Consider the following 22,185-nt stretch of genomic DNA (forward strand, 5'->3'; position numbering starts at 1 on the left):
AAGCTGGAAGGCTCGGTGGGGAAGAAGGGGGCCATGGAAATCCCAGCCCCAAATCAGGGGCTAAGAGCAGCTCCCATGGGTGTGAACAACTTGCTATAGCAGGCTAAAAGGCTCAGCGAGGGGGGAGGGAAACACCATGGTAGGGCCTAAGAAACTAGTACTCAGCTACTGAGCGATCTCTCAGCCCTGTTTTTATTTAAATGATGGGGTGGGCTCCATGTGAATAAGGTGCCTGACAAAGCCAGGGTAATGGCTGCTCCTGGAGCCCGAGATTACAGGCGGTTGTAAGCCAGTGCTGGGTGCTGGGAATTGAACTCCAGTCCTAGGAAGTTTAAATAGAGAGGATGAGCCTGCTCATAGACAAGTAGGTTGAGTAAAAGGATTTCAGAGTTGTCAGCATGATGGGTGGTTACTGAAGTGATGGGGTGGAATGATGTTTCCCTGGGAGCTGCTGCAGAATTGGGTAAGGGACAGAGTAAGCCCACAAGGGGGACTCAAGAGTGGCCAGGGAGGGGAAGTGGAGAGGCAGGAAACTGCAGAAGCAAAGCAGAATGGCTGTCCTTTCAGAACCCTGGAGTCCTACAGCCTGCCTGTGAGGGAGGGGGTGGGGTGTGGGGAGAATAGCCAGAGGGAGTCTGCAAAAGGAAGATGTAAATGGAACATTCCAAGACAAATGAGACCAAGGATGATCCATCTTTAATTAGTATAGACCTCACCTGGGACAAAGCCCTTCTTGGTCAGCGTTTTTTCTTAGATATAGTATGTGCCTAAGGTTTCATCTGCTTTCTAAAGTTACACTTGCACTTTGCCTGGAGTTAGGCAACTTTGTAATGACAGTGTAAGGCTAAAGCCTGTCATGGTGGTGCCCAGCTTTAATCCCTGCATTCAAGGAATAGAAGCAAGTGGGTCTCTTAAATTCCAGGCCAACCTGACCCACATAGTGACTTATATATAGGTCAGCCTAGGGTTACATTATGAAGTCATGGTTGACAGGGAGGGAGGGAGGGAGGGAGGGAGGGAGGGAGAGAGAGAGAGAGAGAGAGAGAGAGAGAGAGAGAGAGAAAGGAAGAAAAAAAATCAATTATTGCGACCTAAGTTAGTTCCCAGCCTCCACATGGTGACTCAAAACCACCCTAACTTCATTCCAAGGATCCAGTGCCTTTGTGTGACCTACCTGGGGAGCTAGGAACACACATAGTGCACATACATACATGCAGGCAAACAAAAAGCAGAAACATTTATATACATGAAAAAATTTGGTAAGTTTTTTCCCTTTGGGAAAAATAATATACAGGCATGTATATATACACATGGGTGTGTGTGTGTGTGTGTGTGTGTGTGTGTGTGTGTGTGTGGCCAAGCTCTGGAGTAAAAAGCCCAGCCTCACCACAGCCTGTAGGGTTTTCGGTAGTTGTGTGCCCTCTGCAGAAATAACTTTTTGCTTGCCCACATCCTGTGGATCATGTGAACCGTTTGTGGGAGGACCCATTTCTAGCAAGGTAGAGGTAATTAGAAGTGCAGACAAGGTTTGACTTTGGCCGCAGGTGTTTTACACAGCAGCGATCCATAGCCCTCAGTGTCCTTTCATGGACACGGTCTTCAGATCACCTTCCATTCACGTTCCCCAGGGTTGTCCCCTGGACAGTGCCCCGGCACCCTTGGAGGGATCTCAAAGTCCCTGAGAACTGACAGACACTGTATCCTGCTCCTTCTGGCTTGTGACATGTTCAGGAATTCTAGCCAGGGCATTCCAGTCCCGGCTAACTCTGTGGTACACTTTTAGTCATCCTCTCTGCTTCGAAAATACACAAAAAAAGACGACGAGAGGGTCCAAAAAGAGAGTCCAGAGGTGTGTTGCAAGGAAGCATTCAAAGTCCACAGCCTGTGTCTTCTCCCAACACCTCAGCCTTCTGCGCGCTGATCCTGCCCTTAGTAATCTACACATCCGGAACGTCCAGGACCCTACCCCACTCCAGACCTGGAAACTACATATGCCACATCGTAAGACCCCGCGTCCCCCCTGCCCCCAAGACTGGGGACTGTGGACCCTGTTCACAGCCTTGGTCTCCTTAGGAAGAGTGGGAGTCCTGAAGCTGCTAAGCCAGGAGCTGGAAGAAGCAGGGAGGAGTAGGGAACAGCAGGGACCAGAGGGCAGGGGCGGGCATGGGCGGGGAGTGGCAGGGGAGGGCCGGGGAGGGCGGGGCAGGGGGCGGGGAGGGGCGGGCAGGGGCGGACAGCGGTCCCGGATGGGCGGGCAGGGGGCGGGGAAGGGCGGGCAGGGGGCGGGGAAGGGCGGGCAGGGGCGGGCAGGGGTCCGGGATGGGCGGGCAGGGGCGGGCAGGGGGCGGGGAGGGGCGGGGAAGGCCGGGCAGGGGCCGGCAGGGGTCAAAAAGGGCCTGCAGGTGCAGCCAGGGCTGGGCAGACTCATGTGGAGTAGCAGGATGAACAGAAGATCCGAACTGGTGGTCACCGTCTCGGCGGCTCGTCCCGCCATAGGTCAGTTTCCCGAAGGCACCCTACTGGTCCGCAGAGAACCTGGCCAACTGCGCGCTTGCATTCAGGATGGTTCATCTGTCACCGTGTGTTGGCAGGTATTGGTGGTCATCTTACCTCTGATTCCTGCTGGGTTTGTGGATCGATTGTAGCTCAGGGGTGAAGTGTGTGGTTAGCATGCATGTGGTCACGAGTGCACTCTCTTGCCCTGCCCTGTGCTCTCTCAGCTCACATTTGAATCAACTGTAGAGAAAATTGTTAACATTCAATACCAACTTCTGCTCTTCCTCTGTCCGTGACCATTTGTATGCGTGTCAGTTGGGTATCCTGTATGTATTAGAAGGGTGTTTTGCCTGCACATATGTCTTGCATTTACCACTTGCCTGCCTCGTGCTGGCAAAAGCTGGAGAGGACATTGGGTTTCCTGGAACTGGAGTTACAGATGGTTGTTGTTGTGAGCCGCTGTGCGGGTGCTGGGAATCAAACCCCAAGAACAGCCAGCGCTCCTAACCACTGACCAACTCTTCAAGCCTCTGAATGTTCTATATTTGGAAAGGTTCTTATTTCAGAATTTATAACCCCCAACATACTTTTATTTCAATATATTAAATCTTAAGTATATGTTGGTTGGATATAATTGAAATAATATATATATATATGTATATATACATATACATATATATATATATATATATATATATATATATATATATATATATGATGCAAATAATTGGCTGGAACCCAGTTCTGTACAGAAATTTCATTTAGTAAATTTCACCTTACATATGTAGGCTGAACATGATACAAAATATGTATGATTTTGAACATGAAATAAGTCATGTGTGTCTGAAGGGGCTAGGCAGTCTTTAACATTCACCTAACCTTGTTACACATCTGCACTTTGAATAATATCTGACACAGGAGGTCCACAGTGGCATCATTTCAGCGTCCAGAAAGTTCCATATCTCCCAGACTGGAGGTCCATGGCTGTAACCCCAGCACTCTGCAGTCTAAGATGTGAGCTTTATGAGATTGAGGCCAGCCTGAGCTAGCCAGCCTCTTTGTTATAGAAGAAAAGAAGGGACAGAGGAGGGAGAGAGAGAGGCTGGCAGTGACACTGTAGAGAGCTTTCTCAGCACACACAAAGCTTGAGTTTAATCCCCAGCCCTGTGAGAAAAAGAAGTTTTGTGTTTTGGGCCATTGCTGATTTTGAGAAGGTGAGTTCTTAGTTAACCTGTATTTTCTCGTATTGTTTTCAGTCTTGGAGTTTGTTTTTGATATTTTTCTTGTTAGAATATTTAAATTACATTTACTAATCTATTTAAGATTTATTTACTTTTATATATGTGAGTACACTGTCGCTGTCTTCAGACACACCAGAAGAGGGCATCAGATCCCACTACAGATGGTTGTGAGCCACCATGTGGTTGCTGGGAATTGAACTCAGGACCTCTGGATGAGCAGTCAGTGCTCTTAACCACTGAGCCATCTCTCCAGCCCTATTTATTTATTTTGAGGGATGCTACAAAGTGTGTATGGGAGTTGAAGGACAAGTTGTGGGAGTTGGTTCTCCCCTCCCACCACCCCACTTCCCACTCCACCCCTCGCCCCCAACAATACACAGTACGTGTCCCGGAACTGAACTCAGGTCACCTGCTCAGTGGCAGTGCCGTCCTCCTTCCTCACCCAGGGAGTTGTCTCTCCAGCATCGGATTTTGTTGTTGTTGTTGTTGTTGACGTAGAATCGAAGGTTAATGAGTAACTTGGATGATAGCCTTTTAAGCTCTCAGTACTCTGCCTCTGCTGCCCAAGTGCTGGGATTGTAGACATTCACCATCAAACCTGGTGTCACTCTGCTACTTTTTCCACATCTCACTGGCTTCTGTGGAACTGTTCACGTAGTCATGACACGACATGACAGTGTTCACTGAAGACCCGTTAAGCGTGTCCTTTACAGTCTTATAAAGCATCTTGCCAAGCACTTTCCACTCATTGCCTCCCTTAACCCCAGGCTATGTGGATTCTACCAGCTCCAGCTAATAAAGGAACAAGGAAACTGAGCAGTCACTAACCGCAGTCCATGTTTGAGTTCCTGTCCTGACTCCCTTGGTGATGTACAGCCAAGTGGAAGTGTAAGCCAAATAAGCCCTTTCCTCCCCAACTTGGTTGTTTTTGGTCATGGTGTCTCACCACAGCAATAGGAACCCTAGCAAAAACAGAGATGGATTAAAAAATAACGATAACAGTCAGATACATAAAGCCCATAAGCATTTTCTTCCCTAAATCCTTCAGGCACATTATCACTGCATCAGAGAGATTGTTGACTGGAACAGAAGTTGGTATCAGGAACAGGTTTGTTGCTATGCAAACGCTGACCACATCTTCTAAGAGAAATGTGAGAGAATTTGGGACCTTAGGCTGGGAAACACCTTGCTATTACAGCACTTCCAGGGCCATTTTAGTGGAAGCTTGGAAAACAGTGATACTATAGGCACCGTGGACTGTGGGTGCCTGATTTCTGAAATCTCAGAGAGGGGAGAAGGAGTTTACCATGAATTGGGCCTGGGCTTTCCCTGTGATATTCTGAGGGAGATTCTGTTTGTTGTTTAGGATGGGGCTGAAGAGTCAGCTTCCTTAACTGCTGCACTGAGAGATGAAACTTTCTCCCTTTCATTAGGACAATAAGAAAGGCTCCCTAGAGACGTCACAAAGCTGAGGCCAGGCCACATCTTGTGCTGCAAACCAAATTGGCAATCTAAGAGGGTCATCTGGTTCTAGTTTTGAAGGGAATCAAGGAGAGCCCGTGAGGCTTGGCACCTGGTCGCAGGGTCAGGGTCTTCGCAGAACGGCTTGAGAGGCTGAAGGGGAAGCCTCAGGTGGTATGGAGGCTCCAGGATATTGGAGATGCCGGGACTGTAGGATGACCATCGATGGGAGCTGCAGATTCGCAAATGTCTGAAGGAAGCAGAAAATCGTGTGCAGTGAATGGCAGGGCTGTGGACCGCCCAAGGATTTTGTGTAACAGAAGGCTGTCTGGCCCTAAACTATCCACTTTAATTTGTACTGCTGGATTTTGAGTTTTGCTTAAGTGTGAATTCATTTTATTATTATTTTTTTAATGTCTAAGTTCTTCCCTTTTGGGATAAGAATACTTTAAAACATACATATTTTTTTGACACAGAATCTCTTTACATGGCCCTTGTAGTCTTGGAATTCACAGAAACCTCCTCTCTCTTTCTGCTGGGATTAAAGGCCTGTGCCACCCTACCCAGCAAGAATATTTAAGTATAAAATTTGCTTTTTATTTTTATCTTGTAGACATCCACTCTTAAGTGGCTTTGGACTGTTAAAGAGACTTCCAACACACTACAACTTTTATTGACCTTGAACTTTTACAGTGTCACGGTATTTTATATTATGATATTAACATGAGACTTTAGAGACAAGGAGTAAAAAGTTTCTGTTTACAAATGATGCTTCTGTGTCAGTCAGCGAGCAGTGGTTTGGTTTGGTTCAGAGGGGCCTTTTTTTTTTCCAGATATTTTTGTTTCTTTGTGAAGAGGGGATCTTAGTGAACAGCCTTGGCTGTCCTGCAACTCGCCATGTAGACCTAGAATTGACGGAGATCCAGCTGTCGCTGCCCATTTTTATTTATTTCTTTAGTGTGTGTGTGTGTATATATGTGTGTGTATGTGTTGGTTTATGTGTGTGTGTGCGTGCACGTGCAAGTGTGAGTGCACGTATATGTATGCACATATGTGTAAGGATGCCTGTGAAGGCCAAAGGAGGGTTTTAAGTCCCCTGCACGTGGAGTTACAGGCAGTTTCTCAGGCTCCAGAGGTCTGCCCTTCCCAGCCTTCCTCAGTGTGGTCATAGGTGCACCACCATGCTCTGTGCTGTTCTTTTTGTTGCTGCTGCTGTTGTTTTAGTTGGGTTGGGGTTGACCTCAGAACATTTGCACTTTACCTACTGAGCCATCTCTGCAGCCCCATGTCAGCTGTTTTACATCATATTTTCTATGCATAGGTGTTGTGTTTGCATAGATGTTGCGATCCCCTGTGTGTCAGTGGAGGTGTCGGGTCCCCTGGGTCTGGAGTTGTGGTCTGTATTAGGAGCCTCCATGTGAGTGTGAGGGAACCAAACCTGGGTCCCTAGAAGAGCAGCTAGTGCTGCCTGCCATCTCTGCAGCTTCCAGATCCTTCTAAGTCAGACCCAGTGTGCTGTATTAACTGCTCATAACAGTGGAACAGTTAGACCTAAGGGACTTTTAGCATGCATTCTTTTGGTTTTGAACTGAGCCTTGCTCTATAGCCCAGGCTAGCCTTAGTGTAGACAGCTGCCCTACCTGAGATTCTGAAGTGTTGCTACTATAGGTAGGGTTGTGTGTGTGTGTGTGTGTGTGTGTGTGTGTGTGTATGTTTGTGTTTGTATGTATGTATCTACGCGTGTGCGTACAAGGGGTGTGTCTTTAAGGAGTATATTACCTATATCTTTTCTTCATCTAAATTAACATTGTGTGTGCGTGCACACACACGCACGTACTGGTACCCATGGAAGCCACAAGAGGGTGTGTGATACCATAGAACTGAGTTACAGGTGAGCATGGGATCTGAGGATTGGTCCTGATGATAGAGCATCAAGTGTTGTTAACAGTCAACCATCTCTCCAGCAACTCAAGAAGAATTTTCTTAGTAATGAATGGTTTGACCTCCCTTAATCCTTCCTATAGGTAGCAAATGCAGGTTGGTCCCTGGAGGATGTTGATGTGTTTGAAATCAATGAAGCCTTTGCAGCAGTGTCTGCAGCAATAGCTACAGAACTTGGATTAAACCCCGAGAAGGTAACCAACGTGAAGCTGTGTTTGCCCATAGGCTTGCGTGCCCCATGTTTAGAGCTGTGAAGTATAAGAAATGAGGTCATTCCCCATGACTGCTCACCTTGGCTAGAGATGAACAAGCACAAGTTAATTTTCAGTTGGGATTTTTGTTGCTTTTCACAGCAAGGAACTGAGTGTGTTAGGTCACATCAGAATCAGTGGAACAGTCTACAAACAGGGGACGAAGCAGGTGTCACACAGGCATTACTTCATCCTAAGGTTTACAGTGAAAGTTGAGTTTGAAAGGAGGGTTTGCTAGCATAACACTGGGGGTGGGGTGGGGTGAGATAAAACAGGTATGAGCCTGTGTTCAGAGGACTGACTTAAGACTTAAAGCTCTTCATCTCTACAGGTGAACATCTATGGAGGAGCCATTGCCTTGGGCCATCCTCTGGGAGAATCTGGCTGTAGGATTCTAGTGACCTTCTCACACACCCTGGAGAGAGTGGGTGGGACTTGTGGTGTTGCAGCCCTGTGCACTGGGGGTGGGATGGGGATGGCAATGAGTGTTCAGAGAGGATAAGCCACCACCCTTACAGTTCTCATTCAAACACTAAACAGAACGTGAGACCAGAGGACCAAACTGAGGACAGGAACCCAGGTCGACAGCTTGCTGTACTTTAGTGTGAGACACCCAAGGCTAAGACGTTGAGACATTGCACTTGACACTGTTATAAAACAGGGAAATCCAGTCAGTCATCAAGGGCTCCAGAGTGAGCGACAGTTTCATAATTTCCATGTTTATTATCTTTGCTTTCCGGGTATAATTTTCTCTGATCATTGATTTGTTTGTTTGTTTGTTTGTTTTTGACTCAGAGTGTCACCATATAGCCTGAAAATCATTTTATAGATGAGGTTGGCTTTGAATTCCCAGAGATCCACCTTTCTGTGCCACCTGAGTACTCGATTTAAACGCATGCGCCATTATGCAGGGTCCCAAAATGATCCATTCAATGAATGGGGATGTGGCTTCTGGTTTGAACTTCAGGCTCTTCGCTCAAACACCCCTGCTTGCTTGTTGTCTTGTGGTTTCCCATTGATCAAACCAAGACCAATCCTGTAATGGAAATTGGATTCAGTGGCCTCTTCTATGCTGAGGTGGTGGGGTAGGTATTCTAGCGATTCTAGTCAGAAGATTGGCCGTCCCAACCAGTGTGCCTCTGGGTTGTTGGAAAGTGAGCAGCAAGCGCCTTCCGTGCATTTGTTTCTCTGCTTGACCAGACAGGATTGTACTTGCTTCAAACCTCTACCTTGACTTCCCCAAAATGATGAACTGTAACTGGAATTGAAAGCCAAATAAACTCTTTCCTCCCTTGCATTGCTTCTCATCAGTGAGTTTGATCATGAAAAGAGAAACAAAGCCAGAGTTTAGGATGTGGTAAGGACAGCCAGCTTCAACAGAGAAGCCTTAGTTTGCAGCATGTTACTGAGAGGTCCCTTTGGGATCATTTTTGATAAGCCGTATGATACTCAGATGAACCTGCAAGGGGGTAGTCACATGTGCTGTGGAAATCATAAGCAAACTATAATAGAGAGACATTGTAGAAGTTGGTTATTGAAGCCATGTGTCACATCTGCATGACTGGTTGGGGACAGGCCAAATACACATCAGCAATCCCCTAAGAGTATCACGGAGTAAAAGTTCCTACCCAAGTAATGTCCCAGCAGCTGGAGTCAGAACAGGGTCATCCATAACAGGACAACAGCCAACACAGTGTGCACCAACCTGCATAGCCAGATATGTCACTGCTTAGCCCGTAGTCTAATGAAAAGAAGTCTTGTCAGTCCCTGTGGGACCAGGGATACACATCAGGAACAAGTTGTGCCTATACGTCAGGAACATGTAATACGGTTGTACAAACATTTACCAGAAATAAGCCAAGACTTATTTATGTGCAGATGTGTTCCCATGTTTGTATATGCACATTGGAGACAGGACAGCCTGGAACCCCCTGGAACAGACTTGTGAGCCACCATGTAGGTGCTAAGACTGAACCCAGGTCCTCTACAAGAACAGCTAGTGTTGGTACCTGAGCCGCCAGTGTGTGAATGTCGGGTGTAGTTCTGCAGGTTGAATGAAAACAAGTACACGGGTCACCCATTGTCAGAGAGTACCACCAACACTTTACTGAGATCTCCTTATATACCAGAGGGAAAAGTCATGGAAAACAACAAGGCAGGTGCAAATCCCTAACCAGGAAAACAGGATAAGTCTGTGTGGTGGAAAGTCCCAGGCCCAATCAGGGGCATGAACAACTTCTTAAACAACAAGCTGGAAGGCTCGGTGGGGAAGAAGGGGGCCATGGAAATCCCAGCCCCAAATCAGGGGCTAAGAGCAGCTCCCATGGGTGTGAACAACTTGCTATAGCAGGCTAAAAGGCTCAGCGAGGGGGGAGGGAAACACCATGGTAGGGCCTAAGAAACTAGTACTCAGCTACTGAGCGATCTCTCAGCCCTGTTTTTATTTAAATGATGGGGTGGGCTCCATGTGAATAAGGTGCCTGACAAAGCCAGGGTAATGGCTGCTCCTGGAGCCCGAGATTACAGGCGGTTGTAAGCCAGTGCTGGGTGCTGGGAATTGAACTCCAGTCCTAGGAAGTTTAAATAGAGAGGATGAGCCTGCTCATAGACAAGTAGGTTGAGTAAAAGGATTTCAGAGTTGTCAGCATGATGGGTGGTTACTGAAGTGATGGGGTGGAATGATGTTTCCCTGGGAGCTGCTGCAGAATTGGGTAAGGGACAGAGTAAGCCCACAAGGGGGACTCAAGAGTGGCCAGGGAGGGGAAGTGGAGAGGCAGGAAACTGCAGAAGCAAAGCAGAATGGCTGTCCTTTCAGAACCCTGGAGTCCTACAGCCTGCCTGTGAGGGAGGGGGTGGGGTGTGGGGAGAATAGCCAGAGGGAGTCTGCAAAAGGAAGATGTAAATGGAACATTCCAAGACAAATGAGACCAAGGATGATCCATCTTTAATTAGTATAGACCTCACCTGGGACAAAGCCCTTCTTGGTCAGCGTTTTTTCTTAGATATAGTATGTGCCTAAGGTTTCATCTGCTTTCTAAAGTTACACTTGCACTTTGCCTGGAGTTAGGCAACTTTGTAATGACAGTGTAAGGCTAAAGCCTGTCATGGTGGTGCCCAGCTTTAATCCCTGCATTCAAGGAATAGAAGCAAGTGGGTCTCTTAAATTCCAGGCCAACCTGACCCACATAGTGACTTATATATAGGTCAGCCTAGGGTTACATTATGAAGTCATGGTTGACAGGGAGGGAGGGAGGGAGGGAGGGAGGGAGGGAGAGAGAGAGAGAGAGAGAGAGAGAGAGAGAGAGAGAGAGAGAAAGGAAGAAAAAAAATCAATTATTGCGACCTAAGTTAGTTCCCAGCCTCCACATGGTGACTCAAAACCACCCTAACTTCATTCCAAGGATCCAGTGCCTTTGTGTGACCTACCTGGGGAGCTAGGAACACACATAGTGCACATACATACATGCAGGCAAACAAAAAGCAGAAACATTTATATACATGAAAAAATTTGGTAAGTTTTTTCCCTTTGGGAAAAATAATATACAGGCATGTATATATACACATGGGTGTGTGTGTGTGTGTGTGTGTGTGTGTGTGTGTGTGTGTGGCCAAGCTCTGGAGTAAAAAGCCCAGCCTCACCACAGCCTGTAGGGTTTTCGGTAGTTGTGTGCCCTCTGCAGAAATAACTTTTTGCTTGCCCACATCCTGTGGATCATGTGAACCGTTTGTGGGAGGACCCATTTCTAGCAAGGTAGAGGTAATTAGAAGTGCAGACAAGGTTTGACTTTGGCCGCAGGTGTTTTACACAGCAGCGATCCATAGCCCTCAGTGTCCTTTCATGGACACGGTCTTCAGATCACCTTCCATTCACGTTCCCCAGGGTTGTCCCCTGGACAGTGCCCCGGCACCCTTGGAGGGATCTCAAAGTCCCTGAGAACTGACAGACACTGTATCCTGCTCCTTCTGGCTTGTGACATGTTCAGGAATTCTAGCCAGGGCATTCCAGTCCCGGCTAACTCTGTGGTACACTTTTAGTCATCCTCTCTGCTTCGAAAATACACAAAAAAAGACGACGAGAGGGTCCAAAAAGAGAGTCCAGAGGTGTGTTGCAAGGAAGCATTCAAAGTCCACAGCCTGTGTCTTCTCCCAACACCTCAGCCTTCTGCGCGCTGATCCTGCCCTTAGTAATCTACACATCCGGAACGTCCAGGACCCTACCCCACTCCAGACCTGGAAACTACATATGCCACATCCTAAGACCCCGCGTCCCCGCTGCCCCCAAGACTGGGGACTGTGGACCCTGTTCACAGCCTTGGTCTCCTTAGGAAGAGTGGGAGTCCTGAAGCTGCTAAGCCAGGAGCTGGAAGAAGCAGGGAGGAGTAGGGAACAGCAGGGACCAGAGGGCAGGGGCGGGCATGGGCGGGGAGTGGCAGGGGAGGGCCGGGGAGGGCGGGGCAGGGGGCGGGGAGGGGCGGGCAGGGGCGGACAGCGGTCCCGGATGGGCGGGCAGGGGGCGGGGAAGGGCGGGCAGGGGGCGGGGAAGGGCGGGCAGGGGCGGGCAGGGGTCCGGGATGGGCGGGCAGGGGCGGGCAGGGGGCGGGGAGGGGCGGGGAAGGCCGGGCAGGGGCCGGCAGGGGTCAAAAAGGGCCTGCAGGTGCAGCCAGGGCTGGGCAGACTCATGTGGAGTAGCAGGATGAACAGAAGATCCGAACTGGTGGTCACCGTCTCGGCGGCTCGTCCCGCCATAGGTCAGTTTCCCGAAGGCACCCTACTGGTCCGCAGAGAACCTGGCCAACTGCGCGCTTGCATTCAGGATGGTTCATCTGTCACCGTGTGTTGGCAGGTATTGGTGGTCATCTTACCTCTGATTCCTGCTGGGTTTGTGGATCGATTGTAGCTCAGGGGTGAAGTGTGTGGTTAGCATGCATGTGGTCACGAGTGCACTCTCTTGCCCTGCCCTGTGCTCTCTCAGCTCACATTTGAATCAACTGTAGAGAAAATTGTTAACATTCAATACCAACTTCTGCTCTTCCTCTGTCCGTGACCATTTGTATGCGTGTCAGTTGGGTATCCTGTATGTATTAGAAGGGTGTTTTGCCTGCACATATGTCTTGCATTTACCACTTGCCTGCCTCGTGCTGGCAAAAGCTGGAGAGGACATTGGGTTTCCTGGAACTGGAGTTACAGATGGTTGTTGTTGTGAGCCGCTGTGCGGGTGCTGGGAATCAAACCCCAAGAACAGCCAGCGCTCCTAACCACTGACCAACTCTTCAAGCCTCTGAATGTTCTATATTTGGAAAGGTTCTTATTTCAGAATTTATAACCCCCAACATACTTTTATTTCAATATATTAAATCTTAAGTATATGTTGGTTGGATATAATTGAAATAATATATATATATGTATATATACATATACATATATATATATATATATATATATATATATATGATGCAAATAATTGGCTGGAACCCAGTTCTGTACAGAAATTTCATTTAGTAAATTTCACCTTACATATGTAGGCTGAACATGATACAAAATATGTATGATTTTGAACATGAAATAAGTCATGTGTGTCTGAAGGGGCTAGGCAGTCTTTAACATTCACCTAACCTTGTTACACATCTGCACTTTGAATAATATCTGACACAGGAGGTCCACAGTGGCATCATTTCAGCGTCCAGAAAGTTCCATATCTCCCAGACTGGAGGTCCATGGCTGTAACCCCAGCACTCTGCAGTCTAAGATGTGAGCTTTATGAGATTGAGGCCAGCCTGAGCTAGCCAGCCTCTTTGTTATAGAAGAAAAGAAGGGACAGAGGAGGGAGAGAGAGAGGCTGGCAGTGACACTGTAGAGAGCTTTCTCAGCACACACAAAGCTTGAGTTTAATCCCCAGCCCTGTGAGAAAAAGAAGTTTTGTGTTTTGGGCCATTGCTGATTTTGAGAAGGTGAGTTCTTAGTTAACCTGTATTTTCTCGTATTGTTTTCAGTCTTGGAGTTTGTTTTTGATATTTTTCTTGTTAGAATATTTAAATTACATTTACTAATCTATTTAAGATTTATTTACTTTTATATATGTGAGTACACTGTCGCTGTCTTCAGACACACCAGAAGAGGGCATCAGATCCCACTACAGATGGTTGTGAGCCACCATGTGGTTGCTGGGAATTGAACTCAGGACCTCTGGATGAGCAGTCAGTGCTCTTAACCACTGAGCCATCTCTCCAGCCCTATTTATTTATTTTGAGGGATGCTACAAAGTGTGTATGGGAGTTGAAGGACAAGTTGTGGGAGTTGGTTCTCCCCTCCCACCACCCCACTTCCCACTCCACCCCTCGCCCCCAACAATACACAGTACGTGTCCCGGAACTGAACTCAGGTCACCTGCTCAGTGGCAGTGCCGTCCTCCTTCCTCACCCAGGGAGTTGTCTCTCCAGCATCGGATTTTGTTGTTGTTGTTGTTGTTGACGTAGAATCGAAGGTTAATGAGTAACTTGGATGATAGCCTTTTAAGCTCTCAGTACTCTGCCTCTGCTGCCCAAGTGCTGGGATTGTAGACATTCACCATCAAACCTGGTGTCACTCTGCTACTTTTTCCACATCTCACTGGCTTCTGTGGAACTGTTCACGTAGTCATGACACGACATGACAGTGTTCACTGAAGACCCGTTAAGCGTGTCCTTTACAGTCTTATAAAGCATCTTGCCAAGCACTTTCCACTCATTGCCTCCCTTAACCCCAGGCTATGTGGATTCTACCAGCTCCAGCTAATAAAGGAACAAGGAAACTGAGCAGTCACTAACCGCAGTCCATGTTTGAGTTCCTGTCCTGACTCCCTTGGTGATGTACAGCCAAGTGGAAGTGTAAGCCAAATAAGCCCTTTCCTCCCCAACTTGGTTGTTTTTGGTCATGGTGTCTCACCACAGCAATAGGAACCCTAGCAAAAACAGAGATGGATTAAAAAATAACGATAACAGTCAGATACATAAAGCCCATAAGCATTTTCTTCCCTAAATCCTTCAGGCACATTATCACTGCATCAGAGAGATTGTTGACTGGAACAGAAGTTGGTATCAGGAACAGGTTTGTTGCTATGCAAACGCTGACCACATCTTCTAAGAGAAATGTGAGAGAATTTGGGACCTTAGGCTGGGAAACACCTTGCTATTACAGCACTTCCAGGGCCATTTTAGTGGAAGCTTGGAAAACAGTGATACTATAGGCACCGTGGACTGTGGGTGCCTGATTTCTGAAATCTCAGAGAGGGGAGAAGGAGTTTACCATGAATTGGGCCTGGGCTTTCCCTGTGATATTCTGAGGGAGATTCTGTTTGTTGTTTAGGATGGGGCTGAAGAGTCAGCTTCCTTAACTGCTGCACTGAGAGATGAAACTTTCTCCCTTTCATTAGGACAATAAGAAAGGCTCCCTAGAGACGTCACAAAGCTGAGGCCAGGCCACATCTTGTGCTGCAAACCAAATTGGCAATCTAAGAGGGTCATCTGGTTCTAGTTTTGAAGGGAATCAAGGAGAGCCCGTGAGGCTTGGCACCTGGTCGCAGGGTCAGGGTCTTCGCAGAACGGCTTGAGAGGCTGAAGGGGAAGCCTCAGGTGGTATGGAGGCTCCAGGATATTGGAGATGCCGGGACTGTAGGATGACCATCGATGGGAGCTGCAGATTCGCAAATGTCTGAAGGAAGCAGAAAATCGTGTGCAGTGAATGGCAGGGCTGTGGACCGCCCAAGGATTTTGTGTAACAGAAGGCTGTCTGGCCCTAAACTATCCACTTTAATTTGTACTGCTGGATTTTGAGTTTTGCTTAAGTGTGAATTCATTTTATTATTATTTTTTTAATGTCTAAGTTCTTCCCTTTTGGGATAAGAATACTTTAAAACATACATATTTTTTTGACACAGAATCTCTTTACATGGCCCTTGTAGTCTTGGAATTCACAGAAACCTCCTCTCTCTTTCTGCTGGGATTAAAGGCCTGTGCCACCCTACCCAGCAAGAATATTTAAGTATAAAATTTGCTTTTTATTTTTATCTTGTAGACATCCACTCTTAAGTGGCTTTGGACTGTTAAAGAGACTTCCAACACACTACAACTTTTATTGACCTTGAACTTTTACAGTGTCACGGTATTTTATATTATGATATTAACATGAGACTTTAGAGACAAGGAGTAAAAAGTTTCTGTTTACAAATGATGCTTCTGTGTCAGTCAGCGAGCAGTGGTTTGGTTTGGTTCAGAGGGGCCTTTTTTTTTTCCAGATATTTTTGTTTCTTTGTGAAGAGGGGATCTTAGTGAACAGCCTTGGCTGTCCTGCAACTCGCCATGTAGACCTAGAATTGACGGAGATCCAGCTGTCGCTGCCCATTTTTATTTATTTCTTTAGTGTGTGTGTGTGTATATATGTGTGTGTATGTGTTGGTTTATGTGTGTGTGTGCGTGCACGTGCAAGTGTGAGTGCACGTATATGTATGCACATATGTGTAAGGATGCCTGTGAAGGCCAAAGGAGGGTTTTAAGTCCCCTGCACGTGGAGTTACAGGCAGTTTCTCAGGCTCCAGAGGTCTGCCCTTCCCAGCCTTCCTCAGTGTGGTCATAGGTGCACCACCATGCTCTGTGCTGTTCTTTTTGTTGCTGCTGCTGTTGTTTTAGTTGGGTTGGGGTTGACCTCAGAACATTTGCACTTTACCTACTGAGCCATCTCTGCAGCCCCATGTCAGCTGTTTTACATCATATTTTCTATGCATAGGTGTTGTGTTTGCATAGATGTTGCGATCCCCTGTGTGTCAGTGGAGGTGTCGGGTCCCCTGGGTCTGGAGTTGTGGTCTGTATTAGGAGCCTCCATGTGAGTGTGAGGGAACCAAACCTGGGTCCCTAGAAGAGCAGCTAGTGCTGCCTGCCATCTCTGCAGCTTCCAGATCCTTCTAAGTCAGACCCAGTGTGCTGTATTAACTGCTCATAACAGTGGAACAGTTTAGACTTAAGGGACTTTTAGCATGCATTCTTTTGGTTTTGAACTGAGCCTTGCTCTATAGCCCAGGCTAGCCTTAGTGTAGACAGCTGCCCTACCTGAGATTCTGAAGTGTTGCTACTATAGGTAGGGTTGTGTGTGTGTGTGTGTGTGTGTGTGTGTGTGTGTGTATGTTTGTGTTTGTATGTATGTATCTACGCGTGTGCGTACAAGGGGTGTGTCTTTAAGGAGTATATTACCTATATCTTTTCTTCATCTAAATTAACATTGTGTGTGCGTGCACACACACGCACGTACTGGTACCCATGGAAGCCACAAGAGGGTGTGTGATACCATAGAACTGAGTTACAGGTGAGCATGGGATCTGAGGATTGGTCCTGATGATAGAGCATCAAGTGTTGTTAACAGTCAACCATCTCTCCAGCAACTCAAGAAGAATTTTCTTAGTAATGAATGGTTTGACCTCCCTTAATCCTTCCTATAGGTAGCAAATGCAGGTTGGTCCCTGGAGGATGTTGATGTGTTTGAAATCAATGAAGCCTTTGCAGCAGTGTCTGCAGCAATAGCTACAGAACTTGGATTAAACCCCGAGAAGGTAACCAACGTGAAGCTGTGTTTGCCCATAGGCTTGCGTGCCCCATGTTTAGAGCTGTGAAGTATAAGAAATGAGGTCATTCCCCATGACTGCTCACCTTGGCTAGAGATGAACAAGCACAAGTTAATTTTCAGTTGGGATTTTTGTTGCTTTTCACAGCAAGGAACTGAGTGTGTTAGGTCACATCAGAATCAGTGGAACAGTCTACAAACAGGGGACGAAGCAGGTGTCACACAGGCATTACTTCATCCTAAGGTTTACAGTGAAAGTTGAGTTTGAAAGGAGGGTTTGCTAGCATAACACTGGGGGTGGGGTGGGGTGAGATAAAACAGGTATGAGCCTGTGTTCAGAGGACTGACTTAAGACTTAAAGCTCTTCATCTCTACAGGTGAACATCTATGGAGGAGCCATTGCCTTGGGCCATCCTCTGGGAGAATCTGGCTGTAGGATTCTAGTGACCTTCTCACACACCCTGGAGAGAGTGGGTGGGACTTGTGGTGTTGCAGCCCTGTGCACTGGGGGTGGGATGGGGATGGCAATGAGTGTTCAGAGAGGATAAGCCACCACCCTTACAGTTCTCATTCAAACACTAAACAGAACGTGAGACCAGAGGACCAAACTGAGGACAGGAACCCAGGTCGACAGCTTGCTGTACTTTAGTGTGAGACACCCAAGGCTAAGACGTTGAGACATTGCACTTGACACTGTTATAAAACAGGGAAATCCAGTCAGTCATCAAGGGCTCCAGAGTGAGCGACAGTTTCATAATTTCCATGTTTATTATCTTTGCTTTCCGGGTATAATTTTCTCTGATCATTGATTTGTTTGTTTGTTTGTTTGTTTTTGACTCAGAGTGTCACCATATAGCCTGAAAATCATTTTATAGATGAGGTTGGCTTTGAATTCCCAGAGATCCACCTTTCTGTGCCACCTGAGTACTCGATTTAAACGCATGCGCCATTATGCAGGGTCCCAAAATGATCCATTCAATGAATGGGGATGTGGCTTCTGGTTTGAACTTCAGGCTCTTCGCTCAAACACCCCTGCTTGCTTGTTGTCTTGTGGTTTCCCATTGATCAAACCAAGACCAATCCTGTAATGGAAATTGGATTCAGTGGCCTCTTCTATGCTGAGGTGGTGGGGTAGGTATTCTAGCGATTCTAGTCAGAAGATTGGCCGTCCCAACCAGTGTGCCTCTGGGTTGTTGGAAAGTGAGCAGCAAGCGCCTTCCGTGCATTTGTTTCTCTGCTTGACCAGACAGGATTGTACTTGCTTCAAACCTCTACCTTGACTTCCCCAAAATGATGAACTGTAACTGGAATTGAAAGCCAAATAAACTCTTTCCTCCCTTGCATTGCTTCTCATCAGTGAGTTTGATCATGAAAAGAGAAACAAAGCCAGAGTTTAGGATGTGGTAAGGACAGCCAGCTTCAACAGAGAAGCCTTAGTTTGCAGCATGTTACTGAGAGGTCCCTTTGGGATCATTTTTGATAAGCCGTATGATACTCAGATGAACCTGCAAGGGGGTAGTCACATGTGCTGTGGAAATCATAAGCAAACTATAATAGAGAGACATTGTAGAAGTTGGTTATTGAAGCCATGTGTCACATCTGCATGACTGGTTGGGGACAGGCCAAATACACATCAGCAATCCCCTAAGAGTATCACGGAGTAAAAGTTCCTACCCAAGTAATGTCCCAGCAGCTGGAGTCAGAACAGGGTCATCCATAACAGGACAACAGCCAACACAGTGTGCACCAACCTGCATAGCCAGATATGTCACTGCTTAGCCCGTAGTCTAATGAAAAGAAGTCTTGTCAGTCCCTGTGGGACCAGGGATACACATCAGGAACAAGTTGTGCCTATACGTCAGGAACATGTAATACGGTTGTACAAACATTTACCAGAAATAAGCCAAGACTTATTTATGTGCAGATGTGTTCCCATGTTTGTATATGCACATTGGAGACAGGACAGCCTGGAACCCCCTGGAACAGACTTGTGAGCCACCATGTAGGTGCTAAGACTGAACCCAGGTCCTCTACAAGTACAACTAGTGTAGGTGCCTGAGCCGCCAGTGTGTGAATGTCGGGTGTAGTTCTGCGGGTTGAAAGAAAACACGTACACGGGTCATCCATTGTCAAAGAGTGCCACCAACGTTTTTCTGAGACCTCCTTATATACCAGAGGCAAAAGTCATGAAAACAATAAGGCAGGTGAAAATCCCTAACCAGGAAAACAGGAAAAGTGTGTGTGGTGGAAAGTCTCAGGCCCAATCAGGGGCATAAACAACTTCTTAAACAACAAGGTGGAAGGCTCGGTGGGGAGGAAGGGGGCCATGGAAAATCCCAGCCCCAAATCAGGGGCTAAGAGCTCCAAGGCTGTGAACAACTTCTTGCTATAGCAGGCTAAAAGGCTCAGCGAGGGGGGAGGGAAACACCAAGGTAGGGCCCAACAAACTAGTACTCAGCTACTGAGCGATCTCTCAGCCCCATTTTTATTTAAATGGTGGGGTGGGATCCATGTGAATAAGGTGCCTGACAAAGCCAGGGTAATGGCTGCTCCTGGAGCCAGAGATTACAGGCGGTTGTAAGCCAGTGCTGGGTGCTGGGAATTGAACTCCAGTCCTAGGAAGTTTAAATAGAGAGGATTAGTGTTCTCAAAGACAAGTTGGTTGAGTAAAAGGATTTCAGAGTTGTCAGCATGATGGGTGGTTACTGAAGAGATGGGGTAGACATGATGTTTCCCTGGGAGCTGCTGCAGAATTGGGTAAGGGACAGAGTAAGCCCACAAGGGGGACTGAGGAGTGGCCAGAGAGGGGAAGTGGAAAGGCAGGAAACTGCAGAAGCAAAGCAGAATGGCTGTCCTTTCAGAACCCTGGAGTCCTACAGCCTGCCTGTAAGGGAGGGTGTGGGGTGTGGGGAGAATAGCCAGAGGGAGTCTGCAAAAGGAAGATGTAAACGGAACATTCCAAGACAAATGAGACCAAGGATGATTCATCTTTAATTAGTATAGACCTCACCTGGCATAAAGACCTTCTTGGTCCCCATTTTTTCTCAGGTAATAGTATACACCCAAGGTTCCATCTGCTTTCAAAAGTTACACTTGCACTTTGTCTGGAGTTAGGTAACTATGTAATGACAGTGTAAGGCTAAAGCCTGTCATGGTGGCACCCAGCTTTAATCCCAGCATTCAAGGAACAGAAGCAAGTGGATCCAGTGCCTTTTTCTGTCCAACCTGGGGAACTAGGAACACACATGGTGCACATACATGCATGCAGGCAAACAAAAAGCAGAAACATTGATATAAATGAAATAAATTTGGTAAGATTTTTCCCTTTCGGGATAATTATATATATGCATGTATATATACACATATATATGTATGTGTGTGTGTGTGTGTGTGTGTATGTGTTTGTGTGTGGCCAAGGTCTGGGGTAAAAGGCCCAGCATCATCAAAAACAATGACTCTATGAAATTCATAGGCAAATGGATGGAATTGGAAAATATCATCCTGAGTGTGGTAACCCAATCAAAACACACACATGGTATGCACTCATTAATAAGTGGATATTAGCCCAAAGGCTTGAATTGCCCTAGATGCACAGAACACATGAAACTCAAGAGGGATGACCAAAATGTGAATGCTTCACTTCTTCTTTAAAAGGGGAACAAGAATACCCTTGTCAGGGAATAGGAAGGCAAAGTTTAGAACAGAGACTGAAGGAACACCCATTCAGAGCCTGCCCCACATGTGGCCCATACATATACAGCCACCAAACTAGACAAGATGGATGAAGCAAAGAGGTGCAGGCCGACAGGAACCGGATATAGATCGCTCCTGAGAGACACAGCCAGAATACAGCAAATACATAGGCGGATGCCAGCAGCAAACCACTGAACTGAGAACGGGACAACGTTGATTGAAGGAATCAGAGAAATTAGTGGAAGAGCTTGAAGGGGCTTGTGACCCCATATGAACAACAATGCCAACCAACCAGAGCTTCCAGGGACTAAGCCACTACCCAAAGACTATACATGGACTAACCCTGGACTCTGACCTCATAGGTAGCAATGAATAGCCTAGTAAGGGCACCAGTGGAAGGGGAAGCCCTGGGTCCTGACAATACTGAACCCCCAGTGAACCTGTTTGTTGGGAGGAGGGGGTAATGGGGGGAGGATGTGGAGGGGAACACCAATACAGAATGGGAGTCCAGGGGTTAGGGGGATGTTGGCCTGGAAATTGGGAAAGGGAATAACAATCGAAATGTAAATAAGAAATACTCAAGTTAATAAAGATTAAAAAAAAAAAAAAAAAAAAAAAAAAGCTCAGCCTCACCACAGCCTGTAGGGTTTAGTGTAGTTGTGTGCCCTCTGCAGAAATAACTTTTTGCATGCCCACATCCTGTGGACTATGTTAACCGTTTGTGGGAGGACCCATCTCTAGCAAGGTAGAGGTAATTAGAAGTCCAGACAAGGTGTGACTTTGGCCGCAGGTGTTTTACACAGCAGCGATCCATAGCCCTCAGTGTCCTTTCATGGACACGGTCTTCAGATCACCTTCCATTCACGTTCCCCAGGGTTGTCCCCTGACAGTGCCCCGGCACCCTTGGAGGAATCTCAAAGTCCCTGAGAACTGACAGACACTGTATCCTGCTCCTTCTGGCTTGTGACATGTTCAGGAATTCTAGCCAGAGCATTCCAGTCCCGGCTAACACTGAGGTACACTTTCAGTCATCCTCTCTGCTTCGAAAATACACAAAAACAGACGACGAGGGGGTCCAAAGAAAGAGTCCAGAGGTGTGTTCCAAGGAAGCATTCAAAGTCCACAGCCTGTGTCTTCTCCCAACACCTCAGCCTTCTGTGCGCTGATCATGCCCTTTGTAATCTACACATCCGGAAGGTCCAGGACCCTACCCAATCCCGGACCTCTAAACTATCTATGCAACATCATGAGACGCCGGCCCCCCTTCCTCCCAGGCTATGGACACCCTTTTCACAGCCTTGCTCTCCCTAGGAAGAGTGGGAGTCCAGGGAGCTGCTAAGCAGGGAGCTGGGAGGAGTGGGGATGTGTGGGGAGGGGCACGGGAGAGGGCAGTGGCAGGCAGGGGCGGCCAGGGGCGGGGAGTACTGGGTAGTGGCAAGGAGAGCCTGGCAGAGGCGGGCGGGGGCGGATTGGCGGGGAGGGCCAGGCAGCGATGGGCAGGGTCAGGCAGGGGCAGG

General features: G+C 47.3%; 3 protein-coding genes across 6 annotated transcripts in view; all 3 read left to right on the plus strand.

Moving 5' to 3' along the window:
- The window catches only part of LOC148006947 (uncharacterized), a 92,109-nt gene that overhangs the window by 49,884 nt on the left and 20,040 nt on the right, over positions 1–22,185 (plus strand). The gene's annotated exons all lie outside the window — the stretch shown is intronic.
- Positions 1,398–8,687, plus strand: LOC148006950 (acetyl-CoA acetyltransferase, cytosolic-like). The gene is made up of 4 exons (XM_087605226.1): positions 1,398–2,001; positions 2,497–2,591; positions 7,223–7,333; positions 7,722–8,687. The coding sequence occupies exons 1-4, from the start codon at positions 1,992–1,994 to the stop codon at positions 7,890–7,892; spliced, it is 387 nt and encodes a 128-aa protein (XP_087461352.1). The 5' UTR covers positions 1,398–1,991; the 3' UTR covers positions 7,893–8,687.
- Positions 11,995–18,318, plus strand: LOC148006951 (acetyl-CoA acetyltransferase, cytosolic-like). Its single transcript, XM_087605164.1, has 3 exons — positions 11,995–12,233; positions 16,854–16,964; positions 17,353–18,318. The coding sequence occupies exons 1-3, from the start codon at positions 12,069–12,071 to the stop codon at positions 17,521–17,523; spliced, it is 447 nt and encodes a 148-aa protein (XP_087461290.1). The 5' UTR covers positions 11,995–12,068; the 3' UTR covers positions 17,524–18,318.

The sequence above is a fragment of the Rattus norvegicus genome, chromosome 1 (assembly GCF_021556685.1).
Source record: "Rattus norvegicus strain SHRSP/BbbUtx chromosome 1, alternate assembly SHRSP_T2T, whole genome shotgun sequence".
NCBI lineage: Eukaryota > Metazoa > Chordata > Mammalia > Rodentia > Muridae > Rattus > Rattus norvegicus.

Excerpts from the sequence above, each read along its gene's own strand:
- LOC148006950 (XM_087605226.1), top strand. Across the intron at positions 2,592-7,222 it reads CTGTCACCGTGTGTTGGCAG|GTAGCAAATGCAGGTTGGTC; the intron begins GTATTGGTGGTC and ends TCCTTCCTATAG. Across the intron at positions 7,334-7,721 it reads TTGGATTAAACCCCGAGAAG|GTGAACATCTATGGAGGAGC; the intron begins GTAACCAACGTG and ends TCATCTCTACAG.
- LOC148006951 (XM_087605164.1), top strand. The coding sequence starts at position 12,069 with ATGTGGAGTAGCAGGATGAACAGAAGATCCGAACTGGTGGTCACCGTC. Across the intron at positions 12,234-16,853 it reads CTGTCACCGTGTGTTGGCAG|GTAGCAAATGCAGGTTGGTC; the intron begins GTATTGGTGGTC and ends TCCTTCCTATAG. Across the intron at positions 16,965-17,352 it reads TTGGATTAAACCCCGAGAAG|GTGAACATCTATGGAGGAGC; the intron begins GTAACCAACGTG and ends TCATCTCTACAG.